The sequence below is a fragment of the Polypterus senegalus genome, chromosome 13, assembly GCF_016835505.1.
Source record: "Polypterus senegalus isolate Bchr_013 chromosome 13, ASM1683550v1, whole genome shotgun sequence".
NCBI classification, from domain to species: Eukaryota; Metazoa; Chordata; class Cladistia; order Polypteriformes; family Polypteridae; genus Polypterus; species Polypterus senegalus.
In genome coordinates this window covers 47,230,252-47,254,499 of record NC_053166.1, presented here as the reverse complement: position 1 = coordinate 47,254,499, position 24,248 = coordinate 47,230,252, and the positions used below count along the sequence as shown (strand labels likewise).

The 24,248-nt window shown below is 39.8% G+C and overlaps 1 protein-coding gene across 1 annotated transcript in view; it reads left to right on the top strand.

Annotated features, from left to right (window-relative positions):
• The first annotated feature begins 1,000 nt into the window (after positions 1-1,000).
• endou2 (endonuclease, polyU-specific 2) overlaps positions 1,001-24,248 on the top strand; it is a 29,802-nt gene continuing 6,554 nt past the window's right edge. The window contains exons 1-6 of the mRNA XM_039773844.1: positions 1,001-1,048; positions 9,464-9,598; positions 12,111-12,216; positions 13,464-13,585; positions 17,442-17,554; positions 22,428-22,581. Coding sequence (XP_039629778.1) covers positions 9,497-9,598; positions 12,111-12,216; positions 13,464-13,585; positions 17,442-17,554; positions 22,428-22,581 — 597 coding nt within the window. The 5' untranslated portion in view covers positions 1,001-1,048; positions 9,464-9,496. The remainder of the gene's footprint in view (positions 1,049-9,463; positions 9,599-12,110; positions 12,217-13,463; positions 13,586-17,441; positions 17,555-22,427; positions 22,582-24,248) is intronic.

Sequence of the window (24,248 nt, the reverse complement as noted above, 5' to 3'; positions counted from 1 at the left end):
GGATTTAAAAATATAGAGCGGATCATTACAGGTCACCCTGCTTGTGACTCAAGGTTGACCCTCATTACGTAAAATTCTGAGCCCGAGTCTCGCTCGCCAAGGAGGATAAAATGAAAACACAGTAGTGTGGATGTAGCCCTAATCTCTTGAAGCTGTAAGGCACCAGTCCTAACTAAGTTTACAATGTACTGTAATGAGCAAAAACAGAAACATCTGACGCACCTTGTAAAAGTATTAGCCTTTTAAATTTGTGGTAGATCTGATTGAAGTGGATCGGAGATAAAGAGTACACCAGGTACGCTGGTTTGTGTTTAACAACAGATTTAATGCAGTTGTTACCACAATGTTGGGGAGTCTTGTATGTTAGAATTTCGGCAGACACATGACAGTAGTACTACCCCTGTGATTGTACCGTAGGACACTTTTTCCCTCAGTTTAATGAGAAATCGAGGTAAAAACATTGTTCACAGCTCGTCAATAGTAACTGCAGAAGTAGTTAACAGTGATTTTTGCGAGCTCTTTTATCCAGCGTGGCTTACAAATCAGAATACATGTGTGCTCATATTTATACGTCTGGCTGGCTAAATGGCTCATAGGGAGTCAATGACTGTAATTGAACCAAATCCTCACTCATGTTTGTACAGTGCCTTTCACAGAGAACACTGTTATTAAGCACTTTCCAAAGGAATAATACAAAGTACTGCTTACCTAGTGTGATACGTTCCTCCTGAATTCCAACACACACTACATTCATTAGAACAATCGGAACAGCCTTTAAAATGAACAACTGACTGGCTCCAGTGGGGGAGGAACGGCACTGACACAGCCACAATAAAGGACCCCCACGCCGAATTCATGAGCTGCAAGGGATTCAAAAGCAGCATGTTGTGGCTTAATCCCTTTGCATAAAGTTGCTGACACTAAGCAACATTATAAAATGGTCCCTTGCTTACCTCGTGCCACAGGACTGCCACTTTCCTACCCAGCAAAATTTTTTTTTCTCGCATTTGAGGAGCTGGAGAGAAGCAGAACAGGGTTTAGAAGGAAGGTGAGTAACAAATGTTGTAATCCTATCAAAATTTAGTTAAACTACCCTGAGTGCTCAATGCAGGCTTACTGATTGTGGGGCTCTGGCATCCAGTTTTGTCCGCTTTCAGGATAATCTGGATTATTTGTTCAATTTTGGGGACTTGAATGACTTCGGGATTAATAAAGTATCTATCTATCTATCTATCTATCTATCTATCTATCTATCTATCTATCTATCTATCTATCTATCTATCTATCTATCTATCTATCTAAAGGGATTTCTCATATGGCTTTGCTCACATGTTGTTAGGCTGACTGGCTCCTGTAAACAGGGAGAATATGAAAGACGTCCCACCCAGTGTTCAGTCCTGTCCTGAATGTTGTCAGTCTTAGTAATAAGATAACTTCCAAAACTAAATTATCGCTTGACAGGAATGGGAGAACAAACCTTGAAACACATTGCCCCCAAAACGGTCCTCTTAGGCTCAACTCAGTCCAAATCGTTTTTGACTGAGCACAGACACAGAGTGCTTTCAAGAATTTCCAGCTACTACAATGACATAAATACAGTAATTAAAGAATACATCACAATATAAATATGAAAACCCAAATTAGACTAGACACACAGCTGAACAGTGCAGTGTCCATTTGATTAGCACAAACAGATCATAATATACAGTGCGGTGAAAATGTTTTAGCCCCTCATGATTTTCGTCTGTTGTTTCAAATGTTTGACGCTGAGTGTTTTCACGTCTTCAAACCAAATGAAGGATTAGATAAAGAATACCTACGTGAACAAAGGTTTTTTTTTCACATGCGTAATTTATTGAATGAACAAGGTTATCCAACTCAACCTGACTCTGTTTGATAAAGGAATGGTTCCTTTACACGTAATTGATGTATCAAGTTTCGTTGCAATATTACGACCAAATGCTGTGGAGAAATGTTATCCTACTCTTCCATACTGTAAGTGTCGGGCAGGATTATCTGGCATCCCGTTTGACAAAAGGACAAGATCAAAAATATTTTTATTCCACATCCACTAGGTGGCAGCATCCTTGGACCTAAGTAACCATATGGAACCCAGCAAGGGTCGATGGGAGTTGTCAGTCCTGCTGGGTCCCATCAGTGCCACCAGGGGGAGCTGCAGGGATTCACAATTCCTACTTTTTGGAACTTCCGCTTGACCTGGGAATGCTTCCATTGGGTTATGCCCTGGCACTAGAATTACTCCAGGGTCTGCCATAAAAGGAAGCCGTCCAGCCTCCTCCAGATGAGTCAGGATTGGGAAGAAAAAAGGCAACACACGCTTGAGGGAGGTGGATGGAAAGAGAAGGAAGGAAGAAAGGAAGGAAGGAAGAAGCAGTTGTTCGAAATTGTGCTTCTGCAACCTGTCAAGAAAACTTTGTGAGGTATTGGGATAATAACACCCTTTGTTTTGAACCTGTGGCCGTCTTTGTGTTGGTTGTATCCAGGATTTGGGGCTTGGTGGTACCCCCAATCAGTCACATTACATAACTGCTTTCATCCAGAAACATTGGTGGGTTTTTGAGCATAATTTTCTGATTTCATGTCCTGCCACAGCATCTCTGTAGGGTTTAGATCTGAACTATCAGTCTGGGTAGTTCAAACTTTCTTTTCTTTTCTGTTTTTTGTGTCGGTCATTGTGTTGCTGCCAGATCCAACCACGCTTCAGCACATTCTCCTTAAGACTTTTCATATACAGAGTAGAATTTCTGGGTTCATCGAAGTTGTCCAAGTTCTGATGAGGTTAATTGCCACCACTGTGCTGAAATGGTGGTTTAACTGTAGAATACTGTGTTTGCTTTAAACTGGAAATAATGAGGGTCATGTTGCTTCAGAAACTCCACTTTTGTTCCATTTGTCTATAGAACATGGATGTCATCTAGGAGCATCCTGGGAAACGAGGAACAACCATTTCTGTTCTTGATGGTTAGCAGATGGTGTGTGCCTGTCTACTCTCCCATTTTTTCTCAGTTTGTGGAGTCCTGAACGCTGACACACACTGAGCCCAAATCAGCCTGCAGTGTGTTGTTGTTGTTTTAGCTTCCTTTCTGTACTGCTCGATGATTTTATGCTGAGTCCTCAGAGTAATTTTGACGGGTTGGCTACTGCTGGGAAGGTTCACCATTGTGCCACGTGTTTTCCTTTCAAAGATGATGGCTTTCATTGTGGTTTGGTGAAGTCCTAGTGCCTTGGGAATTACTTTGTGGCCCTTTTCAGATATCAGCAACATTTTCCTTTGATTGCAGCGTCGTGTGCGATCTTAAATCTTTGAGCTGGCAGCTCATTCTGCAGGACTAGCTGTGATCACGTCTGGCTCTGTCCAATCAGCTAACTTGAGTTATTGCTTTAATTGGGCTAATTTAGTTAGGTGACAATTGGTATTTCACACAATATCATTTGATGATGGATGACTCTGTGTATTAGATAAATGAATTAAGAGCATTATTTGATCATTCAGATTAAATTTGATTTCAGTTAAGTAACACTAATTTTATCATTCTTTGTTGCCTTACATATACTGTAACTGGGACAGACTTTGATGTCTCCTTAAGTTTTACTTTTCCTTCCCGAGCCTTCATCTGCAGCCATTTTGACTTTTGTCATTTTATATCCTATTATTTAAACATCCCCCTTACAGGCAGTCTTATCTCTGGCTCATCTTCTTCATATTTATTGTGACAGGGGGTGCTGTCGTCCCCCTTGAACCCTCAGATCAGATGCCAGACACCAGATAAAAGTCCAATAATTTTTTTTATTTAGACTATAATGTGCACAAAGCATCCTCCACTCCACAATACTCATAAACAATAACCAATAAATCAATACACAAATCAGTTCTCCTACTCCCAGACGCGTTGCCAACCTTCATCCCTACTCGGCTCACTCATCTGGGATTTCCCAGAATCCTTTATAGTTCATGACCCGGAAGTGCTTCTGAACCCTCAGTCCATGTGACTTCCTAGCACTTCCGGGTCAAATCAAAACTCTTCTTTTTCATCCTGGAAATACGTCATTTCTTCAGTCGCTGTGCCTAAGACGTACTTCCAGGTTATAGGGAAAATAACAGTCCCTGCTCCTCCCAGCAGCGTCCCCTGGAGGTCCTCATGGTATCCAGCAGGGCTGTGATGAAAAACTCCACTGTCCATGATGCCCTGCTGGAACTCGGGGCACCTCTATGTTGCAAAAAGGGCTCCACCTGGCAACCTAGGGGTATTGGCTGGGATGAATGGCCGGTCATATCCCGCATTATGAAAATCCATTTTTTATGAGCTCTTGATGTTATTTTTACATGGCCATTGTGTTTAACATTCTACTTACTTTTTACTACTTCATTGCCAGCTTGCTTTCTCTGTTTTTTTTTACTTTTTCTCTTACAATCTCAATTTTCATGCCCTCCTGCCATGTGGCTCATGTATTCAAATCTGACTGTAACAAATGGCACAAACTTGAGTCCAGAGGTGAGTCACACAGTGCTGGTTGAAGACGTCGGCACAAGGTGAACACCAAAACTGACAGTTCTAAACTAAAACTTGCCATCACATTTGTAAATTTTAAGATTTGCTTCAGCACTGCTAATTTTGTTTGCGTGTGAAACTGTGTTTGTTTCACTTGCACCTTAAGGATGTCCAGTTGAGGTCCTGGAGGGCTGCACTAGATGTCCACACAACAGCATTTTTGTTTAGAAATGCAAACACTAATCTCCGCATTTGGCCTTTGTCCACATTACCCAGGAGACTTTTGAAAACTCCTTAAATGTCTGAAAACACCAACTCTTGGATGAATAAAACCAAAGAATTTTAAAAACACAACCTCTGATCGCACTCTGATTTGCTCGTGCTTATCACAGCCTTTCCTGGTCACTACAACATCTCATTCCATGACTGGTCACCCTTTATGTAAGAAAGTCATATTCCAACATAGAGTGGACCTAGAGAAGTTGCTTTCCACGACGCTTCTTGTGTTGTTCATCTGAATTGTGTATTCTACAGTTTGAATGCAGCATACAGTACATTCACAAAAGGCAAATAATTTACCAGTCACTACAGTTTTATACTATAAATCCAATGGCTAGCAGCATAAGCACCCGTTTAAAGGTTTTTCTGCCAATGCCTGGATGCCCAGTGTAGGTAAATATCCACATCATGAGCTTTTTTCGATTGTTTTAGTGTGGGTGGAAATACTTTTATAAAGGCAACATGTGAAAATGTTAGTGTGGACAGAGATCATTTTCTTTTAAAAACTCCACTTTTAAATGATAGTGTAGTAGTGTGTACGTAGCTTTAGGGCCTGTTTATACTGTACATCACTCTCAGAATACTTACATGCTTGCATCATGGCTGCCACACGTTCCCAGAGTTCTTTTGATGCATCTTCTGGGCACATAGTCAAAAATTAATGTGACAAATTCACGAGATGCAGTACCAGCAAAAATATGGGTGGTGTCTGTGTGTGCAAGTTTTGGTACGTGACGACAGGCTTGCAGCTCCAACTGGATCAATCTGCGTACTTTCATGTTTCATGAACGGTTCGATGCGGTGAAACAAATCATCAGATTTAAATGCTGACATGCGAATGTCTTCATGGTGCCTTTCTTTATCCATTTCTTGCATATGAAATACAAGCTCTGTACATTCCCCATCATAATGATACGATATATTTAAAGGTCTAACATACCATCTTTTGTGTTACTGTTGCCATCTTTTTTTTTCGCACCTTCGCAACAGCATCAGAATGTAAAGAATTTTTATTTTTAACATCTTTCTTCTAGATGTTTTCTCACCGTGATGATTTCTCACACTGCCACCTGGTGGATTCCTCCAGATTTACTTAAAGTACGTGCACAAGTATAATCAGTACTCTGCTTGTGTAGCAGCAGCCTCCTCAAGCTCACTCATCACGTAGCGTATCCCAGGCCTTAGACTTTCACTCAAACAAATTAATTGATTAGAATCCAATACTTGTGATTAACAAAAGGACAGTACATTCTGTTATTCTGGTGTGTCAAAATTCCAGCTAGTGTACTCACAAACATTTTTTTCATGAACCTGAGAGGATAACAGATCATGAATCTCTTTTTTAAAAGTATTTGGTTAAAAGAATTATAATAATGCACATAGACAACTGCGAACAGTCATTCTATTACCATCAGATGATAGTGCGGGTAAGGTTGGGAGATAGGCACCATGCTTAGAGCTTGTAACTACTTACCTCAATTGTTATTTTTTCAATTAAATTGATTTTCATGGCTGTTTCTTTTGTTGAAGCAGGTAGACTCGGCAGGAGCACCCTCAGCCCCAAAGAACGCACTCGGAGTCTCAAGGACAGGCAGTAGAATCAGGCTTTATTGTATGGCGCACATACAGACTCAACTCAGATGGAACAATGACCCATTGTATAAACAATTGTATAACAATAAAGCCATTATTCTTCCTCATCTGACTCCTAGCATTCCACTGCTCTAGTCCTGCCTCTAATTAATTCCACCAATAATTCATAGTGGAGGGGTGTCAAACCCCACTCTGTCCATCTCATCTGTTTGATAAGGACTATTCTCTCCCCCTAATATCTCAGTGCTTACTATCATAATTTATAACTAAAGAGTTCACATTCTCCCTTGTGGTCAAAATTTAACATCTTATTAAAGAAAGAAACATCCCCTAACAGGACAATTCAGTAATCAGGCAGGAGAAAATCTGTTCATTGTATCTTTTAATTACTCCTCAGCTAAATGCCTTAGAGGGACCATTCTTCAAAAGCAGTCTGTTACAGCCTGGTCAGAATGATCAAAATGGTCAGAGAAACAAAGAATAGAGGTTCATTTTATAAACTGTTGAATTTACATACAGTGTCAATCAATGCATACATTTTACTCTGGTTGGTTCATTGGTTTACACCCAAATGATTTATCTATACTAATAAAAGGCAAAGCCCTCACTGACTGACTCACTGACTGACTGACTGACTCATCACTAATTCTCCAACTTCCCGTGTAGGTAGAAGGCTGAAATTTGGCAGGCTCGTTCCTTACAGCTTACTTACAAAAGTTAGGCAGCTTTCATTTCGAAATTCTATGTGTAACGGTCATAACTGGAACCTACTTACGTACATATATACGGCCATAGCCTGCAGCTCGGTCGTCGTGTGAGGCAGAGTTGCGTCCCCTATCACCATACCTCCCACGTAGTTGTGTGCCTGCCCATATAAGGCCGTCCGTCAGCAGCAATCCAATAGACATGCTGCTGCTAAATATTCGCGGGTGAAGGACTGTGTTTATGCAAACGAAGATGAGATGGTCAGGGATAGACTAGTGTTTGGCACAAACTCAGCAAAAATGCGAGAGAAACTTTTCAGTGCCCGGTCTGAGCTAACATTAAATAAAGCCGTGGACATCGCAAGATCGCATGAGAGAGCACAAGCACCGCTGAGAACCTTCGATGCATGTACTCCGAGCGGCTCACGTGAACTGACTTTGCAGGACTGGGAAAGGTAAACCTGTGCATGCAGTGTGTGATGTCTCAGATAAAGAGAAAGACGAGCTGTTTATTGATGCAGTAGGAAAGGAACAACCCTCTGACGCTGAACAAGCCTTTGTAGACATATCAATAGGAAAGCAAGGTGTAAAGCTTAAGTTTAAATTACGTTCATAGACACGCTGCTGCTAAATATTCACAGGCTTAGATTCACGAGTAGCGATTTGGGTAGTGATCACTTCGATGAATGAAACCTGTTATCTTTACAACGGTTGACAAACACGGAATGTAACTTGAACACAACACATCCTCCAAATACGAACCTGATTGAAAGAAATAATGATAATCAAATCCTTGATGACAGCAACACTCATAACACTCACAAAACAATTACATTGGCAATTATGTTACGTTATTTTTAAAATGGTTCCTTTTCTTTGTAGTAACTTCTTTAACACACTACTTCTCTGCTGCGAAGTGCGGGTATTTTGCTAGTATAAAATAAAAGTCTGTTATATTATATTCTGGTCCTTCTTATACCTTTGAGTTGCGCAACCACCTTTGAAATTTCTGTGCATATCACAATTGTCCATTCTCGTTTATAGGGCATCTGCTGATTTCTTAGTCTTCACTTAGTCTTCCTTCAGTACATTTTGTATATTACATCATCCTTTCTTGTGGTATATTCTTTATTTACTTGACCATCTCAGTATTTTAACTAAACCAGTTCTTATATTTCAATGTACATTTTGTTGTTCACTTGACCTTCATCTGATTTCCTGGTGTGCCTGAACAGGTTTCTGACATTTATTAAGCGTTCATGCTATTTCTTTAAGATGAATGCTATGTTACCCTAAAATTATTCTTCCACGCTCCCTAAGCGAGGGGGCCCATCCTTTTGGCTCTCTAGCACATCTGACCTCTGGCTAATGAACTATTGGTGGTTTCAGGCTTATACAAAGTAATAATAATATATGTAGCATAAGCTAACTCTTACATCTTTAATGCTTAGTGAAACATATCTACTTGTCTAATGTGCGTATAATATTTTTCTAATATGTTCAAATTACCAATTTTAAGAATACATTTTTCTATACTTTCTTCTTAAACTTCAACAGAAATTTAATCATAAAAAATAATTGAGCAGATATCAAAGTACAATTTAAACAGGATTATAAAAGTGCCACAAACAAAAAAAATATTGAGGTTGTCGGAGGGAATGACAGTCTCGACAAAATAAATGTTGGGATGCCAACCCAGTTGTCACCACTTGCCTTAATTGGGAAAACAAAAAGAAATGTATGATGGTGTCAAAATGTAACAAAGTAGCAGCATCCAGTTAACTCAGGGACAAATAATTTAGGGGTTCTTGCGAAGCCATAGAGGAGCTCCATCTCTCTGGTCACTCGGTCATGAAGAGACGTCTCCTTCCAGATGTTGTATTTTTATGGCCAAGGGACCTTAAAGGAACAGAGTCAGGTGACCTCACTGGGAAGTTTCTTCATACTCTGGTGGACAAGGAATAAAATGCAGTGAGCGGCAGTGCCCCTTCTTGGTCCGGGGTGGAACATACATACCTGGGAGGAACTCAGATGGTGACCATCTGATGCACATGTGTGACAATATACCACAATATTTTTTCATAAGAGCTATATTAGCAAGCTAATAATATCTTCCACTTTTGTTAAGTGTGGTAAGTGTATTGCACATGTAAAGTCTCCTTAGGAGTTCCTTGTTATATTGGAAAAACAGTAGAAACTAGGCTGTCATCCTCACTCCGATTTCAGGAGTACAGTGAGATGTATATAAAGAACTCATGAGATTTGAGTGTGATGGTCATACATGATAGAACTGAGCAGTATGCAAAACCAAAAATCAGTTGATTGATTGCTCTTTCCTCTCTTTCCCTCTTATATGAAATCTGAACCCTTCTGCAGCTGTGAGTCCACAACACCTGCAGCTACCCTGCCATGAATGACAGTGACCCTCAGCTCTCTGTGGTGGCACAGGAACTCTGGGACAATGATGTGAACAGGTTACAACCAGGCAAGGACTACAAGATCTCCCTACAGGTAGGTGTGCATAGAAAGATGGGCATTTAATTGATCCCACTTAATCTAGTTCACCGCTATTAGGTCCAGAGCCTTAACCAGTACCTTCAGGTGGAGGAAAGGAAGCAGGCCTGGGGAGGGTAGCAGTTTATTACAGGCCAGTTTAGAGTAGCCAGTCAACTACACCTTCGAGTTCCTGGAGGTCACTTGAACTCTTTACAGCTGTTCACCAATTTGTCTACTGAATTATACATACTGTATATTCTGTCTGTTTATGCTGTCTGTTAAGTCTATCTGTTGTTGTATAACGTGTACTTGTTTCTGTGTTTATGTTTGTACATTGAGCCTGGAGAAGCACAATTTTGTTTACCTGTGCACTGCTTGTTGTATGGCCTGAATGACAATAAAGTCAATCCAATCCAAATCTGCATCCTAAAGTAAACCCTGAATCTGTCAAAACAAGGCCTGTGCAAGGACACTCAGACTGGATTTTCAAAACTGAAATGGCATTTCCACTTCATTCTCCTTGTGACACCGCAGACCCAACACAAGCATGAATGAATGGGACTGCTGGTAAGACAGACCTCTGACATAGTGAGAAAGGCTGACGGAGACAAGGCGCATCCAGGCAAAACTAAACTGACGAAATGGAAATATTACAGTATGTAATTGAAACACAGGGCAATGTAAATGTTTAGGGGCAAGTTGTGGCCAACCCTGTCTATTATAAAGTTGAAATCGCAAATAAAAAAATGTGTTAAAACGCAAGATGAGTTTTCTTACACTGGATTCCTATTCTGACTTTCAAAGATGGCAGTTCTTTCTGTCATATGGCTGCTGGGTGGGATGAGGCAGGTTCAGGTGGATGGCCATCATTGGAAGTGACATCATTGGAGGAGAGCCATCACTCTTCTGGTCTGCAGAGGGCCAAAAAAGAGAGAGTGTTATCACCCAATGCCACCCCCTGGATTGGTGGAGTATTACCATCACCTGAGCCCTTAAACTGTCTCCCATGCTGACGTGCGTGACAAGTATTCAACAAAATGTTGTCTTCAAAGCTCCAGTGACCTGGGCGCAATGCTCCCCCTGGTCTCTCTGTGTAGCTCTGTACTTTGGTATCCCCCAACACCCCAAAGCCATGCAGGTTAGGATTATTGGTGACTCTGAATGTCTCTTTTTGAGGAACAATCTTCACTTTTCAGCTGCTCATCCTTCCTGAGATAGTAGTAGGATATAAGTTTGGGGTCTTGGGATTACAGAAGACCCTTCTCAAAGGAGATCTCCCTAGAATGCAGTGGACAGTCAGGCGTCTAACTATGAAGATGCCTGTTTGGCACCAGCAGTCTTTATCTTTTTTAAATTTTGATATACAAACACTGGCAGTGACTCTGGAGTTATGAGGCAGTGGGACTAAGCACTAAAACTTCATACATCCATGAGCAATCATATGAACTATGGCATAAAAACAAAAAATTGCAATTGTGTTTTTTTTTTCGTCTAACAATGTAAATGCAGCCTGAGCCTTAAGCCTGCCTCCTTCATCACTACCCTAGAATTTCATTTGTCAGCAGTCTTTATTTTATGTAGTCCTTTCTGTTGAAAAAATATTAAAGAAACTCTTGTGCAGGAGCAGAAATATTAAAGTATAATGTAAAGTAATGATTTGTACTGGCCTCTGTGAGTTAGGAGCCAATGTTAAACCAGGCAGTCCAATGTCTTACTGACTACGCCAGATTGCCTAATGTGTGCCTAAATGTCTCTGCATTTCACAGCAGCTGACCCTCTGCTTATTAACTACACAACCTCCAGTCTTGAATACTTTCTTAGTTTATGTCAGGCCATGTCCATGTCTCATCAGGCCCTCACAAGTATCTGTTTTTGAACTAACACATCTTATGCTTCATGAAATGCTCAGCAATTATTGCATTAAAATAACACTTGGTAGTAACGTCTTTCACTGAAGGCTCAAGCACCAGAAATATGACTTACTGTTATAAGCAGGAGAAAATGCCATCAGGGATAGCGAATGAAATGACTTCATGGAGCATCACATCCGCAGGGTTATCATGATACGTGAGGTCAGAGTATTTGTAGATGGCTTTCAGAATGACTTCTCTCTTTTCTTTTAGGTTGACTGTCTTGCTCTTCCTTTTTCTGTTGAATGCGCACATTTCCAATCCTAACAGCCCCTTTTAATTTCTATTCTGATGTTAGGTTGAGTATTTCAGATGATCAGTTTATTGTCACAGATTATGGAATACCATTTGTGCCAAAGTGAATTAAAAACAGCCCTTAAAAATAAGGCCATTGTGACATAAAAAAATGATTTTGTATTTCATAATAGTTAGATGGCTTTTCATAATAATTAGGTGAGTTTATTTTAATTATGGGGTTATTTTCACAATTTATTTACTCATTTATATATTTTGCTCTAATTTTGCCTGCAACTGTTTATTTCATAATTGACATTTTATTTCTTTTTAGTTATTTTCATGTCCCTGGATGCTGATGGTTGTGTTTTGATGTTTTCCAGGGTAAAGCTGGCTTTGCGCAGCCTGGCAACGATGGCAATGATGGAGCTTTTTTACCTCTCTTCGCATTTGTCGATGAGAACATTTTTAAAAAAGAGACCTTTCATGGTAAGAAGTTCTTATTCTCCTCTGATTTTGTACATTCAGTGTTACCAGAATAAAAGAAGAAACATTAGCGCTTGAGATGTTACTACAAGTTCAGAGTAATAATTATCACAGAACTAGCTGTGTAAGCCAGTGCTGTAAAAAGCATGGGGTCCGAGAAACTATTGGAATCATCAGAAAAGAAAATGAAATGTCGAGCTGTCAGGTAATTGAAAGTTTCTTCAGAGGTTTCGTTTTGCCGACGTGCTCGTCTCGCTTGCGTATCCTTGGAGTTGGAGCTCTTACCCTGACTCCATCTCTCACTTCCGGGGCGGACAGACAGACAGACAGACACACTTCCACGCGTAGACGTTTATGTATAAGACTAGTAGGCCACGTGCTTTTCGCTGCAGTCGCTGTAGTTGGAATAATTATGTATCTACATGTGACTTATAGAGCTTCTTTATATACAACATTTTTGGTTTGTCCTCCTGGTGCCAAAATATATAAATTTTCCCTATGACTAATTCGTGAACATGCTACGTAAAAAATAGAAACGGGAAAAATGTCAACACCGCCGGGAAGAACAGTAAATGAGATAAAGTAAAAGTCTACCAAACACTAAATGAGATAAAGTAAAAAAGGGCAACAGCGCCGGGAACAACAGTAGAAAACAAAAGTAAATGAGATAAAATAAAAGTCTACTAAATACTAAAGTACAAAAACGAAGTAGAAAGTAACAGTAAACCTCAACACCGCCGGGAACACCGGCACACCGCGTCTACTAAACACTAAGAAACACTAAGTAGAAACACTAAAGGAAAAAATACTATTCAGTAAGTACTGTGTCTAGTAAACAGTAAATCAGTAAAGGAGAGAGGACTAAACACTAAGGAAAAAGAACGGCAAGACCGCGTCAGCTCGGAGCGAAATGAAGTGAATGAAATGACGTGAATGGGAGGGGAGATGATCACATGACTCCCCCACCCGCCTTAACTCTCCATCCCTCCACAAACACACAAACACAGTCTCTCGGATCCCAACTCTCCTTTATATGTATAGATTAGGATACCTTGTCTTGTTGTCTACACTGTGATATCTAAAAGTTTTAATTCAACAGCTCATATTAGAAAGTTCCAGAAACCTGCCTTCTGTTACTGAATGCAATGAGAAGCTGTCAGGTATACAAAGGTCCAATAAGCTGATTCGTTGTTGCTCTTCATTTTACTTTGAAAGCTAACAAGCATCACTAACCTCACTCTTTTATTTAGCCTTCATCTCGCTGCTTGATAACTATGAAAGTGATGCTGGTGAACCGGAGGTGGTCACCCCTGAAGAAGAATTTGAAATACAGCGTTTTTTGGATTCAGTAATGAAGACTCCCATCATGAAGGTACTGTACAGTACAGAAAACATAAATCGGGACTCATTTGTGCTTGGGGTCAGAGTCCTAAAATGTGATCATAGATTGGCTGCTAATTATACATCTTTTGGAAAATATCCTGATTTGATCATTATAACGTTGACACTATAAGATAGTATCTGACATGCTAGTAATTGTGTGATCAGACAAGTGGGTCCAGAAGTTGAATTTGATGTTGAATGATTTTTTTATTCTTCTAAAGTCATAAAGTGTGTGTAACACAAGTGTTCTGTTGGGGTGCTCAAATGCAGAGTGGTATCGAAGTAAGATCATAAACAGCACAGACTGACAGGCTTCTTACAAGTAGCAAGTAGTACCGTCATGTGTACAGAGTGCAGGGAATTTCTTGTTGGCATGTAAAACCAACATGTAACACCCTGCCACCTTATAGTGTCTTGAGCACAAGAATGTATTAAATTGCATCATTTTAACATTTTATTGAATAGAAAACCAGCTTGCATGATGTACTCCTTAACCCTGATACACCTTAGTCTGTTAACAGATTGCACACTTATACGAGAACACTCAGAGACTTCTGTTTTTACTCATTGGTGTCTTTGCTGAATCTGACTATAATGAACAAAACTGCTGATTAATGCTGATTAATGTCTTAGCAAGTAGAATCGCCACAAGGAAACCAAAAGCTACCAGGGGCTAAACGGAGAAGTGAATGTGAATGCGGACGTAGAAAGGGAATGAAATCACAAAAATAATTATGTGTTCATGGTAAATCAGAAATAAGACCACTGAAAACGCAACTAAGGACAACTCTTGAAAACATGTCTCCGTACTAACATTTAATCTCCATAATTTATATGTACAATAATATAATTATGTGCTAAATATATATATATAATTATAAACTGTGTATATTAATTATATATAGTACTGCAACCCTCACTAGGAGCAGCGGTTTTCATATATATTTCATATATATTTTCATATATATATATATTTTTAAATATAATTGGCTTAGGATTTATGTAAAATATGTCCATATGCAAATTACCTTTTTCTTTTGGACATTTTCATATTAAACAAAGTTTGTTAGGCTTTGCATTATGAAAGGACCACATTTTAAAGACCATTTGACATTACCAGAATGCTTAAAAAGTGTAATATTGTCCATGTTTGTTACTTACCGTATATACTCATGTATAAGGACCCAAAAAAATCGATCATAAAATCAGACCCTGACTTATATGCCTGTTCAAAAATACGACACTTAATTTTTTAATTTCTATATATCTTCTTGCTTCCTCCAATCTCGCATCAGTTTCTCAGACACATCGAATTTTGTTGCAGAAGGGCAGTTACCAATTTCTTTCGACCACTTCAATGAGTTTTAATTTAAAACCAGCTTCATATATTCTTCTGATTGCAAACTCCATTGTAGATAAGGTGTATGAGGGTGTGAGATACAAAAAACACAACACAGTGCAAACGTCGCTTCGGAATAGTTTGGGTATTACCGTGTGGTCACGTAGGCACAATACATAGCAAAAAGGCAATGTGCTCCGTGGTCACTCTCTCATGTGGGCGTTAACATATAATCTCTTGGACCAATAGCGTGAGTTTTCCGCATTCAACTTATACGAGCGACATTATAAAATCCCGGAAATTATACGGTAAAATTAAGCCACGACTTATCCACAGGAGACTATAAACGTGAATATATATGGTAATTAACATTCCTGTCTTACAGCTTCATCAATCCATCCATTACCCAACCTGCTATATCCTGACTACAGGGTCACGGGGTTCTGCTGCAGCCAATCCCAGTCAACACAGGGCGCAAGGCAGGAAATAAACCCTGGGCAGGGCACCAGCCCACCGCAGTCTTACAGCTTCATGTATAATTTATTCTGCTGAGTGTACCCCTTGGCTACTCCATTGCACAGTATGTGTTGAAGGACCTGGGGGAATCTCAGAAAGTCCTATGGTATAAAATTACAAAACAGCCCATCACGGTATTGCTAGGCAAGGTTGCACAGGAAGGTACACTGGTGAACCACTGTTACAGAATCAGAACAGGGTGCAGAGTACATTGCAAAATTCCCAGAGACAACTTTCAAAACTAGTAGACCAAGTTAATATTGTGTAGTAAGGATTGTAATGAAGGGTTAGCAGTTAAAAGGCTCTGCAGAACACTTGGATCTCCAGTCTAGATGTGAATAATCAGACAGATTATTAGACAGGCAACCTTCACACGATTACATTTTCATTTAAAAATGGTGTTTTCAAATTAAAATGATTACTGTCCACTCTAACGTTTTCATATTTACATTTACAAAAGTGTCTCTGTCCACACTAACACGACCATAAATGCATTATGATGTAGATGTTCGCCTACATTGGGCATATATTGTTGGAAAAATTCTTGTAGGGATGGTAATGCTGTTGATCTCACGATTTACTGTATTCTGAAAACTGTAGCGAATGGCATATTATTTGTCTTTGCACATATATGCGCCATTCAAACTGTGCAAAACTCAGTTTAGATGCATTCAGGTAAGCAACACAACATGCGCTATGCAAAGCAATTTCTCTGTGTCCACTAGGGTGACCGATCAGAAGAACATAAGAACTTTGACAAACGAGAGGAGTCCATTGAGTCCATCAGGCCCTTTTGTTTAGCTCATAGCTAAGCTGCCCCAGTGTCTCATCCAGACACTTCTTATAGGTAGTTAAGGTTTCTGCTTCAACTCCATGTCTCAGTAGTTTGTTCCAGATTCCTAGAACTCTTTGTATAAAGAAGTGCTTCTTGGCCTCAGTCTTAAACACACTTCCCCTTTATTTCCATTGATGTTCTTGACTATGTGATTCACACTTAAGCTGAAAGAATGTTGCTGGATCTTCTTTATCAATGTCTTTGAGGGTTTTGAAGACCTGGATTAGGTCCCCACACAGTCTCTTCTGCTTGAGACTAAATAGTTTTAATTCTCTAAGTCTGTCAGAGTAGGACATGTCCTTAAGTCCTGGGATACACAGATTCAAGTCTTTATTGTAGAGCTGCACACAATCCTCCAGATGATATCTTACTAGTGTGTTATATACTGTATGTTGAGCATAATGTGCCTTGATTTAAATATGAAATAACCAAACATTTTATTTGCCTTTTAAATTGCTACTGTGCACTGCTTAGTTGATGAAAATGTTGCATCAACACAAATCCCTAAATCCTTTTCAGAGGTTGCTTCCTGTATGACAGTGTCCTCCATCTTGTATTTATAATTAATGTTCCTTTTGTCCAGCAAATGAGATGTTGTAATAAGCAGAATCCAATCAGGGAAGGGCTACGTATTAAGCATGTACAAATCAGAGTGCGATTAGAGTCTGCGTTTCTTTAAAAGTTTACATTTTCACCCATCCATGTTACATAGCCAAGCTGCCGTTTTCAGCAGTATATGCCTCTTTTCAGAGTTTCTGCTTTTGGGGGTTAAAAATGCTGGGGTAGTATGGACAATATGCAAAAAACAGAGCCTGATGGCTGTGTTTTTAAATGAAAATGTAGTAGTGTGGATGCAGCCTAAGAATGAGTGTTCCAGAGTCAGAACCACAAAGCTGAAAGAGCATTTGGAATCTGCAGTGCGTGTGGATTCCCAGACCATCAGTGCTAACCAGTTAGTCCTGTGCTGACTCTGCACTCAGCAGACCTGGTCGTACCGTTTGGCTTGCATATTCTGTGGTCGACACTATTGCGGCATGACAGTTGAGCTGGGGGAGCTCATTGCATAATCAGATGATATTTAATTAAGGTAAAGAACAGAGCATGCTGACCTTTTATCATTTATACATCTTTATGCCACTCAAGCTTTCACTGCAGATTGTTCACAGGTATCTAGCAGAAAAGCAACTCTCACCCAAGGACTTGTCGGACTTCAAACAGCAGCTGCATTGCATTTGGTTTGAGCTGTATGCCAGGAAGGGCTCAAGTAGGTAGGTACCTTCACCTACTGTATGTACTCATTGTTCTCACTTTTCAAGTTATTGTCTGAACTAGGGGCTCTCATACTAAGTTATACAGGGTGGTCCAGATCTAATTATGCAGATCCAGATCGTCTGGATGACTTTGATTTATGCGCGGACGATTCCAGTTCTTCATGTCGTCAGTTTGTATACTTCTCGATGGTCCGGGATTTTTCGGGTGATTTTCTATGTAATAAACTTAATAAGTTATAGCGTAATGAAAATTGCATAATTAGATATGGACCACCCTATAGTGTTTGTGTGTATGTGTCTGGATTTCCCAATCCTGAGTAATGAAAACATTTGAGTAAATGATGACACAAATCAACCTTTGCTTTAAAATTATTTCAATGACCCAATATATTTAAGAAACTGAATGTGCAGCCATGGTAGCATGATGGTACGCTGGTCAGAGCTACAGCTTAAGAGCTCCTGATGAAGCATTTGATTCCCAGCCCATAACAGTTTCCTCCAAAGACATACATGTTTACTTCCTGACTTCTGTCCCATGCATTTGGAATAATCAGCAGCTCACTGCAGTCCTGCAATGAACTAGTCATGTCGGGAAAGAGAGGGATGTACAGGTGTTAAATGGCTGAGGAGTATGCTTTGTATTATTAACATTTCACCATAATATTTATGGTCATATCTGAAGGGATAATGAGAGTAAAATGCACACAAATTCTTTATGGGTAATGAAATAATTATAAAAGTGCGGTTTGATTTGTATAAAGATAAATGATATAACAAGATTTTGAAGCAAAACAAAAAGCTAAAGGTTATTTCAACACTGATAAGGAAAGAAGTTAAAAAACAAAATGTATAGTCTTCATCAGGTACATAACGGAAGAGGAAAGAGCAGGTAGCATGTATAGGAGGTGAATGAAGAACAAAGTCAGGACAGATGAAAGGTGAGATTAGGTGTGAAAAGTGGCCATTGAAGAAGATGAAGGGATAGATTAAAATGTTACAAGGTCATTAAGACTTGGAGACAAATGTGATCCCAGGCTGAGAATGAGCTTGGTGTCTTCAGTTCTTCTTTGAAATGTGTCTTTGGATCCCTGTGAAAGAACACAAACAGAAAGATCAGTGTGACTATGATCATAGGATGTGAAGAATTCTACAATAGGCTTTCTAAGGTCTTTGATTTTAATGACTCAAAGATGCTCCTTGAAAAGTCTGCTAGTCGTCTCACTCCTTCACCCATATAGATGGATGGACACTCCTACAGTAAATGCTGTAACGTAATTAAGATTTTTCAGACTTACATGAGGCCTCTTGTTTAATACTGAACTTACCTAAGGGACGAAATACAGGGTGAAGCAGAAAGGACGGACGTCTTTGAAATGGCTAGAACTCCCACTAGGTGGATTGACAGATGTGTGGTAGGCGGCGTTAGGTTCGCGAAGTCTTAGCAGTTTTTTTTTTTCTTTTTAGTTGAAGCCGTGGAGCCGTGGACGATAGAACACCGCATTTTTGCGTATGACTGTCTTGTCAAGAACAACCAATCTATTACCACAGTTCAGCGTGAGTTTCGTTGCCATTTCAATATCCACAGAAATAAAGCTGTTCCCGCTCGTAACACTATCCTACGTTGGGTTAAAGCACTTCGTACACGAGGTACACTAATGAACAAAAGACCGCCGGGGGCTACACGAACGGCACGTACCCCTGAAAATGTGGAAAGCGTACGACTAGCCTTGCTGCACAGTCCAAGTCGATCTGCTCTGAAGCATTCTTCTGAACTTGGCCTCAGTAATCGTTCGGTAAGGCGTATTTTGCATTTAGACCTGCATTTCCATCCCTACAAATTGTCAAATGCTATTTCAATATGGACTCAAATCTTTCAATAAATTTCTTTGTTAAGAAAAAATTAACGATTCTGTGATTTTGTACAAAACGTTCATCCTTTCTGCCTTACCCCGTACAAGGGTACTGCTGGCGTCTTATGCTGTAACTCAAGATACCTTGTGGGGAACAAGGCTCTCTTTTGTGAAATAAACTGCAGGAAAGAAGTTTGTGAAAGTCAGGTAATCAATAGAAGGAGGTCAAGGAAAGATATGGAAAAAAGAGTCCCATTGAAGGATTAGTCTGCAGAATGTGAAGATTGTGTTTAATGACTTTTAGGGGGAAAGAGTGTTAGGGTGGAATGGCAGGACTAGTGGGATGGAGGATATTGCAATATTAAGTATCTATCTATCTATCTATCTATCTATCTATCTATCTATCTATCTATCTATCTATCAACCTTAATTTAGCAAATTCTCCTACTTACATATGCAGGGGAGGTCCAAACGTAACTAGAGAAGAAACGTTATGACAAATAAAACAGTTTTTTGAAGAAAAGTCTTGTTTCCTAAGGTCCTACTCAGTCATTTTTTTCTTCTAGCTATCTACAGTATGTATCCACTGCAGTTTCTGGACTTTCATCGGTCCCTACATTTTTTAAGCCAGGTTTGTTCTGCTTTAAGACACAAGGCAAAAAACAATCCTGGATGTGACACTCATCTGTTTCTGAGAAAATAGATCATTCTGGGAGAATTTCAAGTCACTCATCAATCTCACACACACGTCTTAGTGTATGGGCTAAAACTTTAAGGGGCAGGAACTGACCCCAACTCTTTAGAGCTTAGCAAGTAACACTAGCAGCACTTGCTCACACCAGGCCAGTTTTTAGTTACCAGTGAGTGTGACGCTATAGCCTCACCGTAATGCTGATACCTGGTGGATTAAATGGATATGGGGCAGGACTATCAAAGTTTTAAGTGTGATCAAGATATCGGCAAGTTTACCACGGGAGAAGAAAGATTTTTTTTTTCTTTTTCATTTAGGATTTTTCGGCTTACCCTCCGGTTGTTTAGTTTATTTTCTAGATGTTTTACCATATGGTTCTATTGCAAGTGTTGCGCGTAATCGATCGGGTTTTTTTTTCCCGTTTAACAAGGGCACAGACGCTAAATGCAGTCACAGGTGCCTGGGAAGATCAAACGACAGCTATAGGGGGAGTCCAAGTTGCGTTAGTAGTGTACATGTATCGTAATCTCTAAGTTTGTTTATTAGTAACCTCGAGGTTAGTTATAAATATGGTGTTTTGTTGTTTATTGTTTTATTATGTAGATGTTGTTGTTGGCTATTTTTGATTTGTACTAGCAGTGTACGATTTCCCCCGGCAGGACTTAAATGGTTCCTTCCTATGATTAGGTAAGCTGATCCTGGCAATGGAAAAGGCTTTAAATACTGTTGTGGCCGCAAGAACAGGGAAAAAAAAAGGAAAAGGGAGAAAAAGTAGGTAGTGCGAGGCACGCCAGCCTAAGAGGTGCCTAGTGGCTGAGCTGTTGGTTGCTGTAAAGGAGTGGGTTAAGCTCCTGAGGACCAAAAAAAAAAACACGACTCCTGAGATTTTTTTTGGAGGAGTTGTACTGGTGATCTGGACTGAGACAGAGTCTAGTTTTTGGTATTTTAAGGCTGCCCTGGACTTTTCATGAACGGGAATTGATTATATTAGGGTAAGACCCTTGGTGTTTCCCAATTTCTATTTTTTGTCTTTTTTTTTTCTTTTTCTTTCTTTCTAATTTGATTGTGTCTTATCACTGAATTATTTATACATTTTTGTCCATTTTATTTGTTCTTTTTTCCTTCAACAACTTTATTTTTTTTTATCGTGGTATGAATAAATTACCTTCTGTTTTGAACAGCTGCCTCTCTTGTGCCTCTCTTGTTACTCCCTCAGTCCTGGTCGGTCCCAATCTACTAGCAGGCCATCTGCTTTAGTAGATGGCTTGTGACAGTGAGATCTTTTTGATAAACAGTTTTGCTTTAACCAACCAAACACTTGAGCCAGCACACAAACCCATTTTCTAAGACCTTTGGAATCTGCAGTCTAGCATCCATCCACCAATTCATTTTCTGAACGTGCTTATAGAAATACAGGTGACAGGGAGCTGGGCTTCTTGTTAGCAGGAAGGTAGGAGTCAACGCTGAAAGGGATGACAGAGCAGCACAAGACAACCTCCTTCACAAAGGGCCAATGTAGAATAACGAAATAAGAAAATGTGCTTATATTCAGGATAGAAAGGAAACTGACACGTTTAAGAAGATTATGGACCATAAGACCATTCAGCCCTACAAGGTTTTCTATATTCTTTTAAATTAATGTTCAAGTTGAGATGTTAAGGTCTCGAATATCCCACTTTCAACAACACCTCTTTGCTACCATGTCTGGCGTAACTACAGTCAGTTTTGGTCTGGTGCTGTTATATTTGTCATGTAATATGAAGGCTAATACTGAACGCGCCGTTTCAGAAGTGGTCCCATAGGTGTATTGAATGATTAACCATAACCTGTATTGATTAACCATAACCTGTATTGACTTGTTCCCCACCCAGTGTAGGTTCTATAAAACCAAACATCCCCATCTATCTTTTTATTGTCTCCACACACTGAATGGTTATGGATAGTGATGAATCTACCAGGACTTCCAAGTTCTTGAAAGGTTAAGTGGCTTTCCCAGGGTCACAAACTGTTGCCAGTATTAGAAACTGTCTATCATGAGCACCATGCTTACTAAATGTTTGACGTCTTTTTGTTGTTTTACATTTCATTTTATTAAAATAATTAGAAAATAAATGCTGAAATAAGAATGCTGATGTTGTTAAACACATGCAGACCCATTTTGAGTACTGTATGTTGGAAAAAGTAATTGATATGACTATTAAAAAGATGGATGAGTTAATGTGTAGCAGCAAGCTGACTTTTTCCAGAAGCCAGTATCAATACTTTGTCTAATGTATGCACTCAGTCCTCCGCCAGGCTAATCTCATTGTGCTCTAACTGGATCTTACAGGCCCGACTCTTCAGGCTTTGAGCATGTGTTTGTGGGAGAGACCAGAGGAGGACGGACAGTCATTGGCTTCCATAACTGGATTCAGCTCTACATGCAAGAGAAACTTGGTCACATTGACTACAAGGGCTATAATGTCAACGCTAAGTCCCCTACTGTAAGAACACAATGCATGACACCTGCTCTTTTCCCTGTTATCTTTATCATGCCTCAATCATAATGACATTATCAAGTCTCTACTTATTTTTTTATGGATTTTAAAGGCCATAATAAAATTAAAAATGAAAAGTTAGGAGGCCAGTGTAGGCACGTAATGAAGTTTTGATTTTACAACACATGACGTCATGTTTTCAGTAGTTTCTATTAATCTGAAAGGATGCCATCCAAATGTGCCCTCCTTTGAAATCACCCATGCGTTTCATTTAGATGTTTTTGTGTAGAATGCACGTACAGTGGAGCTGGTGTCCTATGTGGAAACCTGCCATGGACTTTCATTACTAATTATAAATGATGTCCAACTCTATGGATTGAAACATCTGATTCTGATTGCATAAAGTAAATTGCTTTCTTGGGCCATATCACATCTTTGATCTCAAGAGGACAGATTAAGCAACTCACTGAACCTGCAGAACCTTTCAAAAGAAGTCCTCTCACAAACTTCTTTAAAAAGCAAATACTATTATAGGATACAGAATATGAAAAGATGGAATTGTTTTGAGTTCATGCCACATGTATAAGAAGACAGAGTATCATGTCTTACCTTTTACTTACCAAAACGTATGAGCAACACGGCAGTCTCAGGTGTTCTTGGCTAGGGTTGGGTAGTCCTGGGTTTGGGCAGAATCTACCTCACAGGACACAGTGCAGTGAAAGAATATTCTGCTTCTGAAGATCAAACAGTGCTGATTTGCAAAACAAGATATATTTTAAGATCTGATTGAGGTCTGCCCGGGACACTGAAATTTTGTGCTCTAAAGCAAACTCAATCTATTACCTATAGGGATAATCAGAAATTTGGGAGGGTGCTGCACCTCAGTCAGCCTTGATGAACATGCCCGACTGCACTGGATTGACCTGATTCACTCCCTAAGTGTCCATAGAGGTGGCCGGCTTCTTTGGGCTCTTTAGGTTAGTTGAACAGTTTGTTGTTGACCTCTGCTCACAAACTAAGTCAACATTGAGGCCTACTGAATAACATTCTGTACATTGTTATCATTGACATTATGCTGACATTATTCCCATTAGAGTATATTGTCTTTTATATTGTACTGTTGTTCTCTACTGAGCGTGGTGCCTAGTATTATGGCATCTTATTTCCTTTTTTATCTTTCTCCATTTAACTAGGCGGAGTGGTGGCTCTGAGGCTAGGGATCTGCATTGGTAATCAGAAGGTTGCCGGTTCAAATCCTATAAATGCCAAGACAGACTCTGCTCTGTTGAGCCCTTGAGCAAGGCCCTAAACCAGCAATCGCTCCATCCTGGGTTTGACGTTAATCTGCATCCAGCCCTGAATGTAGGCCCTCCAACCTGTAGGGAAAAACTTGGGGGTTGCTGGCAGAATTGGCACTCCAGCCACCATAAAAAACCTCACACTGGTTCCATTTCATCTGAACTATTGTGGTGCTGAGGTGTCACCCGTTACATGGCTGCACTCAGGTCCTAATCTGGGATCCTGAGTTGGTTTGTCATGTGGTAGGTGCGGCAATGCGCTGCTCCTAACCTTGCTTTCTCTCCATTTAATTGAATGTCTTTTGCTTGTTAGGACAGATATAAATACGAATGCCATTGCAGTTGTACTACAATTAATTATGATGTCCCTTTTCT